At 44.0% G+C, this 20,088-nt stretch overlaps 1 protein-coding gene across 1 annotated transcript in view; it reads right to left on the reverse strand.

Annotated features, from left to right (window-relative positions):
• The window catches only part of ANKRD44 (ankyrin repeat domain 44), a 313,592-nt gene extending 295,281 nt beyond the window's left edge, over nt 1-18,311 (reverse strand). The window contains exon 1 of the mRNA XM_044913694.1: nt 18,213-18,311. Within this exon, the coding sequence (XP_044769629.1) occupies nt 18,213-18,239 (27 nt within the window). The 5' untranslated portion in view covers nt 18,240-18,311. The remainder of the gene's footprint in view (nt 1-18,212) is intronic.
• Nucleotides 18,312-20,088: the final 1,777 nt, after the last annotated feature.

Raw genomic sequence — 20,088 nt, forward strand, 5'->3', positions numbered from 1 at the left:
GCTCAACAGAGAAACTCACCCCCTTCCATGTAATAAGGAAAATGAAAGCGCTCATTAGATACATCTGCATTTAGACCCATCTCAAGATCAGGCAGTTCTGTGACAAACATTCACTTAAGATGGCAATTCCAGATACTGCTCATGAAATTCTAAAAAAGAAAACAGAGCACACTGTGAAGGTATTTTGGGGGTGAGGGCGTGGGAAAGCTTTAGTGTTTCAATACAGTTACCAGTTACAAGTGTTTTCAAACAAGAACGAAAGCTCCACGGCCTTCTGCATATCAAAAAGTTCTTCACCCGAAGGGGAACCATGAGGCAATACTCTTTTGGCCCTGTACACAATGGGCTCCCTCTTCTAGACCAACTTTGAAGTGGGTGATACATTCTAATCTAGATAATGCAAATGATATGATGCTAGACCCACATAATAATTACCCAGGCAGCAGACTTCAGTATTCTATCACAGGGTGTTTATACAGTATTTCAGGCTATATCCTAAATATAACTGTGGAAATGACATGTGATTTTACAAGTGCCGTTTAAGAATAGGATAGGCAAATGAAACGCACCTCAGACTGAGCCGGGAAAAACAGTATCTCTACCCCCACTAAGAGTCAACAAGCCAAATAACAACCAGTGGCCTCAGTTTTTCCCTCTGAAAAATGGGAATTTTACCACTGTGTTCACCTCTAGATAGTTTATGATATTGCTCAGAAAATGTGGGAGGTCTTTAGAGGGCTTAGGTACTGATTCACCGTCAATGTTTTCTAAAATTATACACTATGTGAATTTCTTCACAAATCTTTATCAACAAGTGTCTTCAGTCTTATTCTTTCTCTCTAGAGAATCAAAAGAGAAAAATAAAGCTAACTTTTAGACGAAAGATCACATGTGTTGACTGACCTCCCTTCCGCCCCTCACTAACCAGTTCAAGGTGCCCATCTTCGTCCAAGAACAAAAGGAACGCCAGGCCGAGAAGGAGTTTTAGAATAACTCAAATGACTTTGGAAGTCCAAGAGTGGGAGGCAGACGTGAACACCGGAAACACACACATACCTACACACACTCACTCACTCACCCAAACCCATAACTCACGCTGAAATTACCAGACTTAGCTTTAGAGAGAACTCTCTAGAGTAGTAAGAAATATTAGATAAGTAGATATTATTGATATTTATGTTTTAATTTTATAATTTCCATTTGTAATAATTGAGTGTATCTTCAAAATATATTTATTCAATTGCTCTAATTGGCATTCCATAAAATTAAAGCCATTTCCATCCCCATATTAATCTAAGCTATCTACTCAAAGAAACTAAAAATAGTATTTTTAGCACACAATGGGAAATAGAAAATATTAAGATTTCTGTTTCACTCTCAATTATAAGAGGTAAAGCTCTCCTCCCCCACCATGGCTCTTGGAGAACATCAAAAGTACATTTTAACTGTTCCTGAGTCCACATCTGGAGTTTAAAAATCCAGTTTAAAAGGCAAATGATTTAAAATACAAACATATGGCTTCCTTCTCCACAGTGATTCCTAAAGGGAGAAAAAAAAAGTCTGAATACAAACAAACTATTGTTTTAAGAGGGGATTTTTCTTTTTAATTAAAAACATACCAAGAAAGCTAACTAAGCTTCTACTTTCTCCTGGAGAAAATAATAGAAGCGAGAATTACCATATTAATCTAATTAAATCTAGATCAAAGTACAGCACAGGTAATACAAAGACAACACTCAATTTCTGAGGCGTATGGTCCCTGTGCCTGGGTTAGAGTCAGGGCTGGTACATTTTTTTCTGCAAAGAGCCAGATAGTAAATGTCTTCAGTTTTGCCAGCCATGCGGGCTCTGTGGCAACTACCTAACTCCCCTCGCCGTCGGGGGGGGGGGGGGGGGGGCAAAGCAGCCACAGACAATACATAAACAAATGAGGGAGGCTGGGCTCCAATACGATTTTATTTCTAGACACTGAAATTTGAATTTCATATAATTTTCATGTGTCTCAAAATATTATTCTTTTGATCTTGTTCAACCATTTAAAGACGTAAAAACTATTCTTAGCTGACAGGCCCAATACCAACAGGCCTCGAGCTGGACTCAGCATGGGGACAGACAGTGGTCTGCCAGCCTCCAGGGGAGAGCCATCAGAGACTGGAGAAGCCGCTGGCTCATCTAACCAACGTCCTCATTCCTTAGAGGACACTGACGCCCAGAGAGGTGTAATGTCTGCCAGGTCTCACAGCCAATTCTGGCAGAAAGGGAGGTAAGAATTAGATCTCTGGAAAAGCCCACTGAAGCCATAAAGCAGTGACAAGCAATGTCCTTCTTGAGTTCAGCTCACAAGGACAGGCAGTAGGCACCTAAAACCAGAGATATCACAGGAACCTAGTTACTAGTCCCAGCAGCCTCCAATACCTGCCTTCCCACGTGTAAAATAACTTATCGTCCAGTCACTACTCAGATTCTGAAGGTTCAGTATCAGCAGCAAGGACCCACAGGATGCGCCAAATAACCATCAGCCTGATTCTTTTCCAGCCTTCTGGGCACATAGCACTGGTCGTTTCTTTTGTAGCTTAACTAACACCCTTCACTTTGGTTATTCCAATCTTAGAACTCCAAGAAATAAGTGTCAATGTGGTTGAAGAGCAATGCTCACTGTTAAAAATTTTTATGTTTAAAAGCAGAGTACAGCAGGTAATGACCAATTTAGTTTAAAGCTCAAGAGCGTCTCTAACATTCACCTTGGAAAGTAACATAGTCATCTCCCTCCACTCAGTTCCTTCCCTCTCTTTTTTTTTTTTTTTTAACATTTATTTATTTGAGAGAGCAAGCATGTGCACGTGCGGTATGGGGAGGGGGTAGAAGGAAAGAGAGAGAGAAACTCAAAGAGACTCCACACTGAGCACAGAGCCTGAAGCAGGGCTTGATCTCAGCACCCTGAGACCATGATCTGATCCAAAACCAAGTCTGACACTTAACCAACTGCGCCACCCAGGCATTCCTCTTTATTTTTTAAAAAATGTATTTCTCTCCTATTTTTCTTTCCTTAATCTACTTTTTTTTTTTTGGTACTACTCTCATTTTCACTTTCCTGTGACCCTTTTTATTTTGCGCTACACCTTAACCAGATATACCTCAAAATGAAATACATCTTAGAATTAAAACATATATGGGGTGCCTTGCTGGCTCAGTCAGTGGAGCGTGAGACTCTTGATCTTAGGGTTTGTGAGTTCAAGTCCCACAATGGGTGTAGAGATGATAAAAAAAATAAAATAAAATCTTGGGGCGCCTGGGTGGTTCAGTCATTAAGCATCTGCCTTTGGCTCAGGTCATGATCCCAGGGTCCTGGGATCGAGCCCCGCATCGGGCTCCCTGCTCCACGGGAAGCCTACTTCTCCCTCTCCCACTCCCCCTGTGTTCCCTCTCTCGTTGTGTATCTCTCTGTCAAATAAATAAATAAAATCTTAAAAATAAATAAATAAAAAATAAATAAAATCTTTTAAAACAATTAAAACACACACATGTACCCAATGATGTTTCATCCACCTCCTTTTTAAATTGCATTCTATAGTTTTAAAAGAAAAAAAACAGACTCCAAATTAAAGTGACTTTTTACAAAGAATCCTTCTTCTGACTTTTTTAATCACACCTTTTTCAAAGAAATGTATGGCTTTCTATCCTGTTATATGTTCATTCAAGATTTGAAACTTTTATGTTTCTCAGAAATTCTCCCATGATGATTTTTTACGAAGATTGCCCTATCAACTATTTTGTTCTTACACACTTCCTCAAAAAGACATGGTTTTATACTTCTGTGAAGAGGAAGTGGCATTCTTAAAAGTAATTTTCAGTTCTTTTTGACAACTTAAATCAAGAATGACTGCAAACTCCTCATAATTTTTTCAACACACATTTATTCTCCTAGATCCATCTAAACATAAAATTCTTCAGTCTAATAAACTAAGTCAATTCATTCATTAAAACCAAAATGAAAGAAAAATGCACTTCCTAAAGCTGTAGAAACCAAAATGATACAATTCAAATCTAAGTATGGAGATTTCACACAAAAATAAAACAAACAGGGCACCTGGGTGGCTCAGTCGGTTAAGCGTCTGCCTTTGGCTCAGGTCATGATCCCAGGGTCCTGGGATCGAGCCCCGCGTCGGGCTCCCTGCTCGGCAGGAAGCCTGCTTCTCCCTCTACCACTCCCCCTGCTTGTGTTCCTGCTCTCGCTATCTCTCTCTCTGTCAAATAAATAAATAAAAATCTTTAAAAATAAAAAAATTTTAAAAAGACCAGATAAATGGTCATAAATTGAAAACAAAAAATAATTAAAATCATGTTCTCATAGAACTGAAATTGACCCTAGAGGACTAGTCTTTAATTTGACAAATGAAGAACCAATCAGAAATTCAAGGACTATTTATCGAGTGCCCATAGGCCACTTGCTGTACAAAGACTTTTCCCACTTGATTGTCACAAATTCCCCATAAAGCAAGTATTATTACAACCATTTTATAAGCAAGTCACAGTTGTGTCTGACACACCTAGTCAGGACAGTGATGTGCCTCTAGTCTAGATCTTCAGACATCAACTTCCGTATTCTCTTAACTATGCCACTCCCACGTAATATTTTTGGATACTGTTCAGAGAGATGTCACAACATTTTAAAACATTGTATATATAGTAATAGAGTACCCTGGGACTTTGAAACAAGATTCTTTGCTAAAGAGCAGAGCTCCTCAAAATACGATTGTTTATTCCTGGCTGCTATGAAAAGTAGAATTAGCAACTAAATGTTGCACTCACCTGATGGGCCCCAAGACTTAATTATACTGAGGCTCCAAAGCATCCAAAACCCTAGTCAACTGGCTTCTGAACTACACATGACAATATCATTTACTCAAGTTGCAACTGGCCATTTCTCAAGCCTATGATCTATTCTTAAATCTGGGCTCCATTAAGAAGGATATGGAAGAGGGCACCTGGGTGGCTAAGCAGGTTAAGTGATTGACTCTTGGTTTTGGCTCAGGTCATGATCTCACGGTGGTGAGATTGAGCCCCACGCAGGGCTCTGAGCTCAGCACAGAGTCCGCTTGGGATTCTCTCTCCTTCTCCCTCTACCCATCCTGTTTGTGCTCGAGCTCCCTCATGCTCTCATGCTCTCTAAAATAAATAAATAAATCTTAAAAAAAAAAAAAAAAGGATATGGAAGGATTTTCACACTTGTAGAAATAAAGATATCTCAGCTTTGGGGGCACCAACCAACACCTACTGCCTGTTCAGGTAAGAAAAGAGGTGTGGCAACAAGGGTCATTAAAACTAAGACCTTATAACTGCTTGCTGTCTTTTAAAACTACCCAGTTTAGGGGCTCCTGGGCAGCTCAGTCAGTTAAGCCTCGGATTCTTGATTTCAGCTCAGGTCATAATATCAGGGTCATGGGATCAAGCCCCGGGTGCGGCTCCACGCTCAGTGGGGAGTCTGCTTCTCTCCTTCTCCCTCTCTCCTAGCCCCTCCCCCCGCTCACACGCAAGCACACTTTTTCTCTCTTTCTCTAAAATAAATAAATCTTAAAAATACATATAAATAAAACTGCCCAGTTTAAATAGAAACATGGTTTAAAAGTAATGTAACATCGGGGCACCGGGGTGGCTCAGTCAGTTATGCGCCTGACTTTGGCTCAGGTCATGATCCCAGGGTCCTGGGATGGAGCCCCGCTGCAGGCTCCCTGCTCAGCAGGGAAGCCTGCTTCTCCCTCTCTCTCTTCCCCTCCCCCTGCTTGTGCATGTGCGTGCTCTCTCTCTCAAATAAAATATAAATCTTTTTTTAAAAAAGTAATGTAACATCATGATAAGCACCAAGTAATGTATGGAACTGTTAAATCACTATATTGTACACTGAAACTAATATAAAACATTGTATGTTAACTAACTGGAATTTAAAAAAGAAAAAGTGGTATCACAAAGTGACTTGGGGCAACTCTAACATCTCAATTCCCCTGCAAATACCTTCCACTGAAATAACTCTACAGGACAGCCAAATCTAGGTCTTCCTAAAGGCACCCAAGATGTGGATTTTAAGGTAGGTGCTCAAACATCTACCTTGAGTTATGAGGGCCACTTAAACTAAGTCAAGAGATGGGTGAGCCTCACAACCAATTCAGAGTTAGTTGCCTATTTCTGTAGGCAACAAAACTAGCAGAATTGTGTGCTTTTCTGACAATCAAAAAGAATTCTAACATCTCTACTGAAGACAGTTTATCAGGGTGACAGTAGAAAGCTTGAAGGGACACAAAGGGAGGAGGAAGGAATAAACTGAAAGAAAAAAAAAAAAAAAGCTTCCAAATAGAGTGAGTCACTAAAATATTTAGGTGCCCTGGGCAAATGCTAAGGTTTTGTGGTTTTGTTTTTTTTGTTTTGTAAGATAAAGACTTTCTTTTTAAACATAACAACAATACCATATTCATACTTCAAAGCATCAAATAACCAGGCAGTATTCAAATTTCCCCAATTGTCTCACAGAAATGTGTTTAAGTTTATTTGAATCAGAATCCAAATCTGTTTGCTGCAATTAGTTTATATGTGCCTTAATTCTCATTGATCTATATATTTCCCCTCCCCCTCCCTTTTTTGTCTCACAATTGATTTTTTTTACTAGTTTCAGAGGTAGAACTTAGTGATTCATCAGTTTTATATAACACCCAGTGCTCATTATATCACAAGCCCTCCTTAATGCCCATCACCCAGTTACCCCATCCCCCCACCCCCTCTCCTCCAGCAACCCTCAGTTTGTTTCCTAGAGTTCAGCATCTCTTATAGTTTGCCTCCCTCTCATTTTTCACCTTATTTTATTTTTCCTCCCCTTCCCCTATGTTCATGTTTTGTTTCTTAAGTTCCACATACGAGTGAAATCATCTGATATTTGTCTTTCTCTGACATTTCGCTTAGCATAATACCCTCTAGTTCCATCTACGTGGTTGCAAATGGCAAGATTTCATTCTTTTTGATGGCTAAGTAATATTCCATTATATATATACACCCACATCTTCTTTATCCATTCATCTGTTGATGGACACCTGGGCTCTTTCCATATTTTGAGTATTGTGGACATTGCCGCTATAAACATTGGGGTGCAGATGCCCCTTCAAATCACAATGTTTGTATCCTTTGGATAAATACCTAGTAGTGCAATTTGCAATTGATTTTTTTAAAGAAATGAAATCATTTTTTCCTGTATATTCCCCATAGTCTGGATTTTTTTAAAATAATTTTTAATAGGGGTGCCTGGGTGGCTCAGTCGTTAAGCCTCTGCCTTCGGCTCAGGTCATGATCCCAGGGTCCTGGGATCGAGCCCCGCATTGGGCTCCCTGCTCAGCAGGAAGCCTGCTTCTCCCTCTCCTTCCCCCTTGCTTGTGTTCCCTCTCTCACTGTGTCTCTCTCTGTCGTAAATAAAAATAATAATAATAATAATTTTTAATAAAAATTTATAAGGTTGAAAAAAGTCCTTCTCCAGACCTACTACATTAATCTGTCAGTGTCCTGAACCATGAAGACCATCCATCCAGCCTCTTTCAGTGAAGTTCAATACTCCAGGATACATGAAATGTTGCCACAAGAAGAACGTGTACAATATTCAAGCAGGGGGTATAGTAGAGACAGAAGGACCCATGAGGTAACACCGCACCTTACGCTTCAATACCTTTTACAACAAGATGGAACACAAATTCATTTTTTAAAAATCATGCCTATACAACACATGGAAACAATGTTTTTCCAAACACAATTTTTGTCTCCAGGAGAGGACACATAGTGCCTATCAGAAAAACTCAAGGGACGCCTGGGTGGCTCAGTCGGTTAAGCGTCTGCCTTTGGCTCAGGTCATGATCCCAAGGTCCTGACATCTCTGCGGGGAGTCTGCTTCTCCCTCTGCCTGCCGCTCCCCCTGCCTGTGCTCTCTCTCTCTCTCTGACAAATAAATAAATAAATAAAATCCTTAAAAAAAAAAAAGAAAAACTCAAGTAATAAAGATTTGTTAAAACACAAATACCTCTCCTAGCAAGTATGCATGTTGAATATTTCTTTCCTTTCCTCTTCTGCTTTCCTAGTAGGAACCCTCTGCTTCAGTAAATTCAGTCTTCAGGTTACCTGACGGTTACATGGCACATCACTCATGTGGGATGCCTTCCACCCTCGTCTGCTGTCTACCTCATTCCCTTCCTCAAGGATCACTGGGCTCCCTCCAACTCCCTGATGCCTTTCTTAGTAACTATGCCCATCTCTGGACTTCTGTCATCCCTAATAAGTACCCCACAATGTAGTCTAAACTTGCACTATCCCTGGTTTGACAGCTGTTTCATCTGCCACGTGCATTCAGTAAACATCTGATGAGGGCCTTCCTTGCACAAGGCATGCGATACCATCTCTAACAACACCATAAGCTCCATGAGGAAAAGCGCCTCTTGGGATACTACGCCTGTCTCAAGAGGCCAGAAGCACAACAACTAAGAATGTGCAGCTTGGGGACAAGTTTGTGCAGATGTGAACCCCAGAGTCATGTGACCCTAAAGAGACTACTTAATCTCTCAATTCTCATTTTCCTCATCTCTAAAGTGGAATGATGACAGTCACTCCTTTGTAGAGATGTTGTCAGGATTAAATAACATAAAGCATGATTACTGTCTTATCTCCTCCTTCCCAATTCTCTGGTTTCTCACCATTTTATTGTACCTGTTCTTATCCTTTGTGGAAGCGGGGGGGTGGGGGGGGGTGGGAGGGGGACAGAAGACTCCACCAGAGTCACTGCCTTGGAAATGGAGTTTATTAAACAGATTTTGATTGCTTGAATGCATAAAAGATGATCCACTTTGGGCGCCTGGGTGGCTCAGTCGTTAAGTGTCTGCCTTCGGCTCAGGTCATGATCCCAGGGTCCTGGGATCGAGTCCCACATCAGGCTCCCTGCCCGGCAGGAAGCCTGTTTCTCCCTCCCCCACTCCCCCTGCTTGTGTTCCCTCTCTCACTGTGTCTCTCTCTGTCAAATAAATAAAATCTTTTAAAAAAAAAAAAAAAAGATGATCCACTTTGCCATGGGTCTGAGCATCCTTTCCCATAATATTTGGGGTCCACATCTCCCTTTCCCTAGTGTCACTCTGATATCTCCCCTATAAAGAAATGGAACCCACTGAGAACCAACTACGGTGCTAACCCATCCCCACCACCGAAAGCTCAATTTAAAAGGTGGAGAAATATAACCAGAAAAGAAGACAATATGTGATCTTCTATCTTTTGATGGGGCAGAAAGATTACTCTGACTTTCCTTTGAATGGAAATCCAATATCCCAGTGTACAGATGGAAGCTCTGTTTATAGAAGTATTTTTAAGTTTTTTTATTTGAGCACCTAAAGAGTAAAAACATTTGAGCATGTAGATACACACACACACACACACACACACGATATTTACATCATTCAATTAACAAATATTTATTGGCATTTACTATGTGCCTTATACTGTTTCTAAGTGCTGAAGTTACAGCAGTGAATGAACCAAGCTAACGAAACAACAAAAAACTCTGCCCTGTTATTTGTATCTCTTCTACACATAAGCTTTTATTTTTATAAAAAGACAAAATGTATGGTACAAGGGATATGTACTACGGAGAGGAAACAAAGAAAGGCGACAGGAAATGTGGCGTAGGCAGTTGACATATGGAGGTCAGGCAAGGACTCACTCAGAAGGTAACATGTGAGTAAAGATCTGAAAGGGGTGAGGCTGGGCATGCGGACTTCTGGGGAAGAGCTTCACAGGCAGCAGGACATCAAGGGATTGCAGGCAGGATGGTGCCTGGTATGTTCAATGAACGGTGAGGAGGCTGATGCTGGAGCCAAGGAGCCAGGGAGAGACAGGAGGAGACATGGCTGGACAGATGGGTGCAGGGGGCCTGGTGAGCCACTCTAGGACTTCAGCTTTTCCCCTGGGTGAGATGGGAGGGGCTGAGTGGAGAAAGGACATGATCTGAGCATCAGAGTTCATCACTCTGATGGCCACGCTGAGAGCAGAGCGTCAAGGCTGGGTGAGCAAGTCCAGTCAGAAGGTTGCTGCAACAGTCCAAGTGGTGGTTTGGCCAGGTGGTCAAAAGTGGGAAGTAGAATGAAGAGGATTTTTATAGGGGTATAGTACTGGGGTATAACATATATTCAAAATATACAAAAATGAAAATTTTAAAGAGTTCTAAAAGAACTATGAATTCTGATCTTTTTTTTCCCAAACTCAACAAGCCATCCTACTCAGCCCTGGCGTAGAGGCACCCCTGACTTTTGGAGGCCATTGTTTAACAATAATGGGTTGGTTGATTTGTCCCAACTTACCTGAATTTCTCCTTCCTATCTTTCTCTTCATCTTGCCAGTATTAGATAGCAAAACAAGCGTCTACAGACTGAGTGTATCTACACATACGGTGGTCACTGTGTCAACTGCACCCAATCTCTGGGTCCAACACTGGGAAAAAAGACTTGTTAGACCCAGATGTTATTATGGAGTTCAAAAAATAGGATTATAGGGAGAACTCAGGCCATTTGCTAAAGCAGCATCTCTGAGAAAGGCTAAAGTGGGCACCAGCTCAGCACAGCTCATAATAGATAAACACGGGGTCTGCAAGGCTTGCTCCCCTTGTCCAGCAAGAAGCTCCAGGGAATTCTCACAGGGCCAAACTGAGTGCAGCCCGGGGGTTCTGTGTCCCTCCCTGAAACCCAGGTGCTGGAGATGCTAGAAGATGACATTCTTGGGGAAAGGACCCCTGACCTTTAGGCAGAGTGTAAGTGTGTTTCTCAGAGCTGGTCCAGTCTAGCTGCCACCATCACCGGGGAAGGGGGCGGGGGGGCGGAGAGAAGGTGGGGGAGAGAACAGAAGTTCATGGAAGGCAGATACTTTTCAAAATAGATTCCATGAGTTGAGACGAGATATCTGGGGCATTCTCTTAGACTGTCAGAACTTGAAAGAATATAGAGGATTCTCCACCCATCCACCTCCATTTTATAGACAAAGAAACTAAGGCCAGGATTTGCCCAAAGCCATACAATCATTAGAAAAAGAACCATGAGTAGAATCCCAGTCTTCTGATTTAGTATTATTTTGAAAATAAACAAAAGCAATTTAGCATTGAGACCTTTTTTTATTTTTTAAAACACTGAAACCTTTGAGACAGACTGGAACTGTGAGGAAATTTTGCACGTCTAGGCCTCAGATGTTCCTACAAATCCCTCTAGTTTTACCAAGAGCTCTGGAGGCTCCCCTGGGGCAAAAGAGTCTCCTGGTATTAAAGATAACTTAGAAAGTTCCACTGGGATGCTTATGACTCACAGAGTGGGAGTGAGGGAATTGCAGACACATGAAGACCAAGAAATACAAGCAAGCATTATTGGCTTAGCAAAGCCTGAAAAAGCCCAAAGGTGGACTACAGACTTCCTATTTGCTTGATCCAATTAATAGAGTGCTAAATAAATTTTCAGTTTCAAAAGAGGAGACAAGTAAAAAGATTCTTAAAAAATTATGAATATCATAATGAAAAACTAGAGTCATGATCATTAATTTCAACCTCCTGGGCTACCAACTTTTTTACAGATTTGAACACTGATGAGAGAAAATACCTGCTCTCTCAACCTCTGAAGTCAAGCAGAAGGCAAATATGATGTTGGTCACAGGGTGCTAAAGGAATACTCAATAAAACTGATGCTTTATAAAATAAATAACCTCACATGATCTATCAAATGGGGGGCCGGGGGTGGGGGGCGGGTGGCCATAGGGTAGGAATCCATTCCTAAATCATGGACATTGGTTAAAACCTTCTTCTGGAATTTGGCTTTGTTACCCAGAAAATTAAACTGGAGCTCATCTGCAAGTACGGCCTCCACGGCCACATCTGTGAAGAAGACTACAGTACAAACTGTAAACAGAGGGACTGAGTCACAGAGGTAGCAGGAGGAGCCTAGACACCTGAAAGGCATCTGGTCCGACCTCTTCATTTTACAAAGAAGGACATAAGGCCGGCAGAGGCTAATGTGACCTGCCAAGGGTTGGCTAACGCACAACAGAGGCCACCTCTCCCTTACCTTATACCTTAGCAAACACTGATCACTGATTATTACATTTCCCCCCATCCTCAGCAGCAAGAGCCAGAATGTTCCTCCAACCCCTCACCCAACCGGTCAGAACTGATGTATGAAACAGAAGCCATTTTTCTGACTCCAGACTTGCGTAAGGTGATAAAGTCATCTTTGTAATACCTGCTCCAGTGTAAACCTGACTCGGAAAAAAAAAAAAAAAAACTAGTCTACTAGTCACTAGTCCACTTACTGTCAAGCCTGGCGTAGCAAACACAGTCTATGTCATGTGACCGTGTGTCCAGGTTTACCTGGGACAGACCTGCTTCACACCTATCTTCCAAGCTTAATATTCAATAGTACCCCCATCATTCTCAAAGTTGTCCCAGAATGAATAAAAATGATATGGTCATCCAAATTCTATGTAACTCCTAATCGTCTACAAATACTCATAAATGTTTGTTTTTGGAGAACACGGTATGTCAGGAAAAGAACACTGAATCAGTCACCAGGAGTTTTCTAATACAAAGGGGCTTTCAAATAATACTAAACCCAAATAATCTTCGGGTTTTTTTTTTTTTATTTAAATTCAATTAGCCAGTATACAGTGCATCATTAGTTTCAGATGCAGTGTTCAATAATTTATCAGTTGCGTATAACACCCAGTGCTCATCACACCACGTGCCCTCCTTAATGCCAAATAATCTTTGAAAGGGCCTCAGGGATCACTACCGCCACCAATCTCTTATATATTGAGATTCAATATGGAAACTTCTTTGAGGAAAATAAAAAGGAGAGCCATAGGGGGCACCTGGCTGGCTAAGTCAGTAGACCATGTGACTTTTGATCTCAGGGTGGTGAGTTCAAAGAGCTTACTTTAAAAAAAAGAGAGAGAAAAAAGAAAAAAATAAATAATAATAAGTAAATAAATAAATAAATGAATGAATAAAAAGAGAAAGAAAAAAAAAAAGGAGAGCTATAGCTTACCAAGTTTGAGAACCACAGGATTATTTCTCTCCAGCTCCTCACTATTTTTTACATTATTTCATGTTATACTTCGGCCTATAGAAACTCATGTTATATTGTTGAAATAGAAATCTTTTTAAAGAATGTTTCAGTCCTGTTTCTGGCACAAACAATTGTGCTTTTTGGAGTTTATATTTACTCTCTATTTAGAGGAAAAGAGGAAGTAAAAGTTGAAATCTTAAAAAAAAAAAAAAAGAGAGAGAAGAAAAGAAAAGGTATGTGCTGCTGGGTTTACACTACCACAGCCAGTCATTTATTTAAGAGACACATAAATTCAGTTTATTTGGAAAAATCAGCCAGAACAGTTGTTAGCTTTGTGGTCAAGAGAAAGATACTGATATCATCATGTGGAAAGTTTAAAGATTTTACCTGGCTACTAGAAGTTTCCTTCTATATCAATATGTCAGGAGTAGTTCTGAGTAGAGACTGCAGATGGTTTTAACGGTTTCTTTTTGTGTATCCAGCTTTCTGATTTTTCTACAGTGATCACAGTTTATTTGTTAATGACCAAGAAAAAAATCCCCAAGCTACCAATCAACAGGTCTTTCAGCATGGGGTCGGGGCGGGGGGTGGGGGGGGTGGTTGGTGGAGAAGCGAACAGGCTAAGCCACGTCTGGCAACACCGGAGGCCTCAGAGCAGCTCCTGACTCGGACAGGACTGGGTCTGGCCCTAAAAGCAAGAGCCTGGAGGAGCGTGGGGGTGCAGCTCGCCCAATGGCTTCCTGGTAAATAAGAGCAGGCATCCATGGGTCCTACAACTGCACTGACCTTTCAACTTGAAAGTATAGCCTTGTGGTTAGAGCCCCACCTGTGTAATCAGACTGCCAGGGCAGGTAGGTGCTCGCTTAGTGGGTGGATGACCTTGAACAAGTCAATTAGCCTCTCTATTCCTGTTTTCCCATCTATAAAATAGGAATCACACTGCCACCTACCTCCTAGTGAGGCTGTGAGGATTGAGAGAGAGGGCCCAACATACGAGAGAGCACAATAAATGTAAGCCATTATTAGGTGTCTGCCAGGAAACACCAGCCCTCTAGTGCACTCCCCAAATCATGTGCCTGGATCGCAAAACAACTAAAGAAGGGTCCAAAGAATAAAGCCTTTCTTTTCCCTTCTTCTTTGCTGACGGCAGGACCACAGCATCGTGTTTGCTATAAACCCAGTGCTCTTGGGAGCAATGGTAGGATGAGGGCGGCCCTATAAAATACACAACATGTCCCAAGATCCCACACTATGAGCTAAAATCCTGCGTTCAAAGTTACAGGATTTCTAGCTGCTTGCCACTGCCTTTGGAAAGGGGATGGGTGATTCAAGTGTGAGCTACGACTTGGCAAGGGGACACATAGCCAGAAGGCCTCCAGGCAGGAGGCTCCAAAAAGGGCCACCTGCTGACACAGTTTGTCTACAGGCAGCCCTTGAGATGGAGGTGACATTCTGCTGTCACTAGCAAATTCTGATAGGAATAGTGAACATTTCAAAGATCCAAAAGAACTAACTATTCTGGCGTCATAACTCCGAAAAACTTTTTTTGGGGGGTGAGGAGGGCAGGCTGAAGATAGGAGCAGACACTTAAAATCACTGGAGTACCTTAACCAGACATAAAGAGCAGCCCCCAAAAGTTCAATCGCAAATCAAACTGCAAAGAGTTTCACGGGTATCTTGAGCTAAAATGCATTACATTTATATGAAACAGAACTTTCTTTCTCAAATTTAAAATCAGCTCACTTTATCAAAGATATAGAGAAACCTCCTAATGTCCATCTAGGAGGAAATAATCACATTATTATATTAATTACATAGGTGAGTATGTTCTATGCTGCACAGGGTGACCAACTCATCGTGGTTTGCCTAGAATTTCCCCAGCTTTAGCACTGAAAGTACCACATCTTAGGAAGCCTCTCAGTTTTAGGCAAACCAGGATGATTGGTCCCCATATCACTGCAAGAAAAATGACATGTGCTGTGTGAAGAGGAAAACAGAAGAGACACAGTTACAAATGCAGAAGTGCTAAATGCTAAGTTTGTTTGTAGCAACAGCTCCCAGTTCCCTCTCACAGTAAAAAAAAAAAAAAGGTAACTTAATTAAAAAAAAACTAAAAACCACATTTGCCTCTCCCTTTTTTAAACTATCCCAAAACAGAGTTCAGAAGAGAGGGTCCCTCCTCGTGCATGACTGAGATGCGGGTGCGGGACTTACTATAGACACAGTGACTGCCATCAACCCAGCAAGCTCCTGTCCCTGGCTTCAGAAGGACCGGAAATGTCATCTTCTTACATTCTTTCCTTTAGGCAGGTTTAAAAACAAACCAAGATGGCTTGTGATTCAGGGTATCAACAATAAGAATGTGTCAGGGAAATCGGGATATCAAGCTAAAAATCCAAGAGCCATCCCGAAAAATCAAGGATCAGCTCACAAATAGGGCACTGAAAGATGATGGAGGAACCGGGAAGGGACTGTTTCACCAGCAGCTGAAGGGAGAGTCAGGCACTCTTCTACAAACTCTATGGCAGAGGCAGTGACCCCAAGCACGCAGCCCCCCTACCCACAATGATGGAGCAAAACTCTTGTAGCAGGAACTTAAGCAAAGGGTTTTTAAGCCTCTGGTGAGGTTATGAACCAGCATCTAAGATTTTAGTTTCAAACTGAAAGGTAAGACTATATAAGGCAAGAAAGATCACACATTTCCTGGACCCAAAGCCACACAAAAACCTTCGTTGCTCACAACTCCACCCAACCCAGACCACCTCCTCATCCAGCTTCAGTCTGGCCTTGTCCCAAGAGAGGATGGCAATTCTTAGATGTTCCTGAACCTCAGAACTCCTTAGATCCCTTTTATGCATCTGGAGATGGAACCAAATGCAGGCTATATGACTTTTTCTCCACAGCGATACTAGCTTCTTTGGGGAAGGGAGGAGATGTAGTCAGAAACATTTTAAAAGACAAACAGCTTTGGGGGCACCTGGGTGGTTCAGTCTTTAAGTGTCTGCCTTCGGCTCAGGTCATGATCTCAGGGTCCTGGGATTGAGCCCCGCCTCGGGCTCCCTGCTCTGCGGGAAGCCTGCTTCTCCCTCTCCCACTCCCCCTGCTTGTGTTCCCTCTCTTCGTTGTGCTTCTCTCTGTGAAATAAATAAATAAAATCTTTAAAAAAAAAAAAAAAAAAGACAAACAGCTTTGAAAGTCCTACTCTGATAAGTCAAAAAGAAGAACTTCCTTTCTTTCTAAGACCAAGAAATATACTTTTCCCTAGTGTTGATCTTGATTTAGGAGAGGATGCCTTCTTGTAACCCTTTCAACACATCCAATGAGAAGACGGAGGTGTCTTAAAACCTCTAGCAAAAAGCACAGAAGCCTGGAAGGCAGGAGATAGGACAGAAGCTAGTTTCAGCAGCAATTGAGGACCGCGTGCTTCACTTCTTCAGATCTCAGGTTCCGCATTTTAAAAAAATGAAGGATTTGGGCTAAGATTGTCTTTAGCATCTCTTCCAACACTAAAATTTTATGTGAAATTCTGTGGTGTATGTGATTATAACAATAATGCCCACTAGATTCATTTTTTGTACTTTGAAGATTTAGGAATTAGAGGCAAGTATAGTAACTGTAACTTGGGCCAGCAAGGATGGCATGACCAGGACAGACTAAAACTGGAAGATTTTAAAAAAAGCAAATGTCTAACAGTTGTCAGAGTATGTGACCAAAAAAGGTGGAGAGAATCCTAATATCAACTTACAAACACTTTTAAATGCTCTGGAACCAATGGGAACAAGCAGATTCCTCACAATTACCAGCTGTTCTTCCTGCTAAATTTGAGGATAAGATGAATGTTAATTCAGTGATCTCTCCTCCACGGGGGGAAAAAAAAAAAAGCCTGTAAATACTTAGAGAAAACAAAGCAAATTTTGAATCTAAAAGATATGGGAGCAAATCATTCTGGTGCTTGACTGAATCTAAATCGCAGGATGTTCTGGCTGGATTCTACCTGGGGACAGCAAGGCAGCTGATGCACCCCATTCGAGATGTAGGAGATGTTTCATACCAAGGAATGGCATGTTTGATAGGGTGTCAAAGTCAAGACTGCCTCTGCGCCTACCAGGACCCCAAACAGTGTTCATTTCACTGTCCATGAATAAACAGCAAGAGGAGAAAAAGCAAGCTGTTTCCTTTTTTCGTGAAAGGAGCTGCAGAGTTTGGTCATGCAACTTGGTTGGGCGCCTGTGGGTGTCAATATCCTAAGAGCAGCAAAGTCTGCAAAGGTGGGGTGTTTCCATTCCAAAGACCTACAGCAAGGACTGTCAACCGAGTGAGCAAATAACCTCACTTCTCCAAACCAGGACTCCGAAGCCACCCTGTGCGGTGTCTCAGCCAGGAAAGCAACAAAACTGATACACACACGCACAGAGAGGGTGGTCCACTGCTGTGAGTGGAGCCCTGGGGCTTAGCCTCCCGGGAGACCGGCCAGAACCAAAAGCGCCTTCTCCAAGGGTCTCCACCGCGCACCACGCACACACAGCCTCTGGGCGACTAAAGAGGAAGTCAGAATGTCATGTCAAAAGGATAAAGACAGCTCGACCACACAAGAGCCGCGGTTTGGGCCGGTCTCCCGCTTGGCTCGGGGAAAGGTCCCAGGCTGCTGCGATCCTTTCTCCCTCTCCATCCATCCGTCCTCCTTCCGCCAGCACCCGCTGGAGGAGCCCATGCTGCGCAGCACGGTAGGAGCCGGAGGAGCACCTCGAGCCTCCCCTCCCCCTGCCCAGCCCGGGCCCGCGGACAACGCACACCCGCGCTCAGCTGCGCACACCCGCGCACAGCGGCGCCCCGGCTCGCCCGACGCCCGCCGGCCCCTTCCCCAGCCCTCGGGCGCGCCGCGGGCACCGAGCGGAGCGCGCAGTTCCGACGGCCCAGGGCGGAGACGGCGCAGGGGAGGAGAGCCCCAGCCGCCGGCTTTCCGAGCAGCCGGCGGCCGCACACACTCCTCCCCTTGGCCGCGAGTAAACAGCTCGCGGGCGCGCTCCGCGCCGCGCCCCCATCCCCCCGCCGGGGCTCCGCGCCGCCCCGCGCCCGCGCGTCCCGCCCGCCGGCGCCGCCGCCCCCTACCTGGTCGGTGAGTTTGAGCACTGCCATTCTTCCGCTCCTTCGCGCGCACACACATACAGGTCCCCGGTCCGCAGATGTCACGCCAGGAGCCGGGAAAGCGGAAGGGATTGCCAGGGGAAGGGAAAAAAATCTGGCTCCCGAATTTGACAGCCCTCCCCCTGCTCCTCCTCCGCCGCCTCCTCCTCCCGCCGAGAGGCTGACACTGGCTAGTGGGGTTTGCAGCCGAGCCCGCCCGCCTTTATACAGGAAGTACCGGCTGCTGCCAGCCGGGCCGCCACTGACATCACCGCGCGCTGGCTCGCTCGCGGCCGCGCCGCCTGGGCCGACGCTGCCTCCTGCCGCCCGCAGCCGGGCCTCGCAGCCCGCGGCCCCCCGAGCTCGCCTGCGCCCGCGCCCGACGCGCCGTGGGGCCAGACTGCCGCCTGCTTTCGGCGCCTGCACACTGCGCCCGGGCGAGCCGGCCCCGCTGCCCTGCGGCCCCGAAGGCGTTCGCGGTGAGAGACGCCCCACCCCCGCCCCGGGGCTGAGCGTGGCCCTCCCGAGCCCCATCTCACACACACGGACACACACGGACCCAACCTGATGAGCAGGCCCTTGCAGACACAAGCCTCGGGGTGTGACGCACAGGCCACCAACTTTAACCTGAGCTTTCACCTACGAGATTCGGTCAGTCACACTTCTGCTCAACCTCCCGCCCTCATCCGGAACCAGACTGCCCAACACTCCAAATTATCCCACCTAGGTCGGGGATTGTGGTTCTGGGGCTTTCTTTGTTTAATGCGGGGAGGCCTTGGACACACTGTAATTCTTTAGCGAGTGTTCGTCAAACACTTGGGAGGTGGGGGACAGGGGCTCTAGCCCCTCCACCCCGTTCTCCAGCTAGGCACACACAAAACTCCATCGTTAAGTTCAAACACTGGGTTTTGAATTCAGGAGATGGAGGTGGAGCAGAGTTACTGGAGAAGAAAAGTCCTAAATTAGAAGTCCTAAATTAATGGGGCTTTTGAGTGTTGTCACCAGTCCTGACTCATTTCAACAAAATCCAGTTACCGTGCTCTTCAACAAATAGAAGACTTAGCTATCAAACAGCATGGGATACAGATACAGTGGTAATATGCACCAATCGAAGCAAGTGTTGATACTTCTGGAATTTGGAACAAACATTTATTCATTCAACAGCTGTGTAATGAGCGCCTACTTTGTATCAGATACCAGTTAGGCACAGTATGAAAGGCAGGGAGAATAAACAGGGAAGATACCTAGTCTTAATGGGTGTCCTACATAAACCACAAGGTCATAACTAATGAATGTAATCACAGACTGATAAGGGATGGGGGTGGGGGTGCTTCTGAAGGAAATCCATGACAAAGGAATCAGACCCAGACTGGTGGGTGAGGGCAGGCTTCCCTGAGAAAGTGACAAGAGTTGAGATTCTGGAGGAGGAAGAGTTAAGTAGGCAAGTGGGTTGGGGTATTGCTCCCAGGTAGCCCCCTGTGCCCCTGGCATGCCACAAAGCAAACCTGCCTTGAACAGCAAACCGGAGCTGGAGTTCGGGGTTAAGACCAAATACCTACCCTTGATTCATTCTCAGACCAAGTGTGGACTCTTCCTCCTTTCAGAGTGTCTCCGAAGATTCCATGTGGGAAAGGGAGAAGGGACTGGTAGCATTTGCTTAGCATCCTCCTCTTTATTACCTAACCATGGAATTGTGACTCAGATCATACAGACAAGGGAGCTAAGAAAGTACGCTCCCGGCTTCCACTCCTCTATCTTCATATTTCTCCTCAAGTCCTCCTTCAAACACAAAATAGATTGCATTTGTTGTATATGGGAGGTAGTTCTTCACCACAGTTGTTGGCATTTGTATTTACTAATA

The sequence above is a fragment of the Neomonachus schauinslandi genome, chromosome 3, assembly GCF_002201575.2.
Source record: "Neomonachus schauinslandi chromosome 3, ASM220157v2, whole genome shotgun sequence".
Lineage (NCBI taxonomy): Eukaryota > Metazoa > Chordata > Mammalia > Carnivora > Phocidae > Neomonachus > Neomonachus schauinslandi.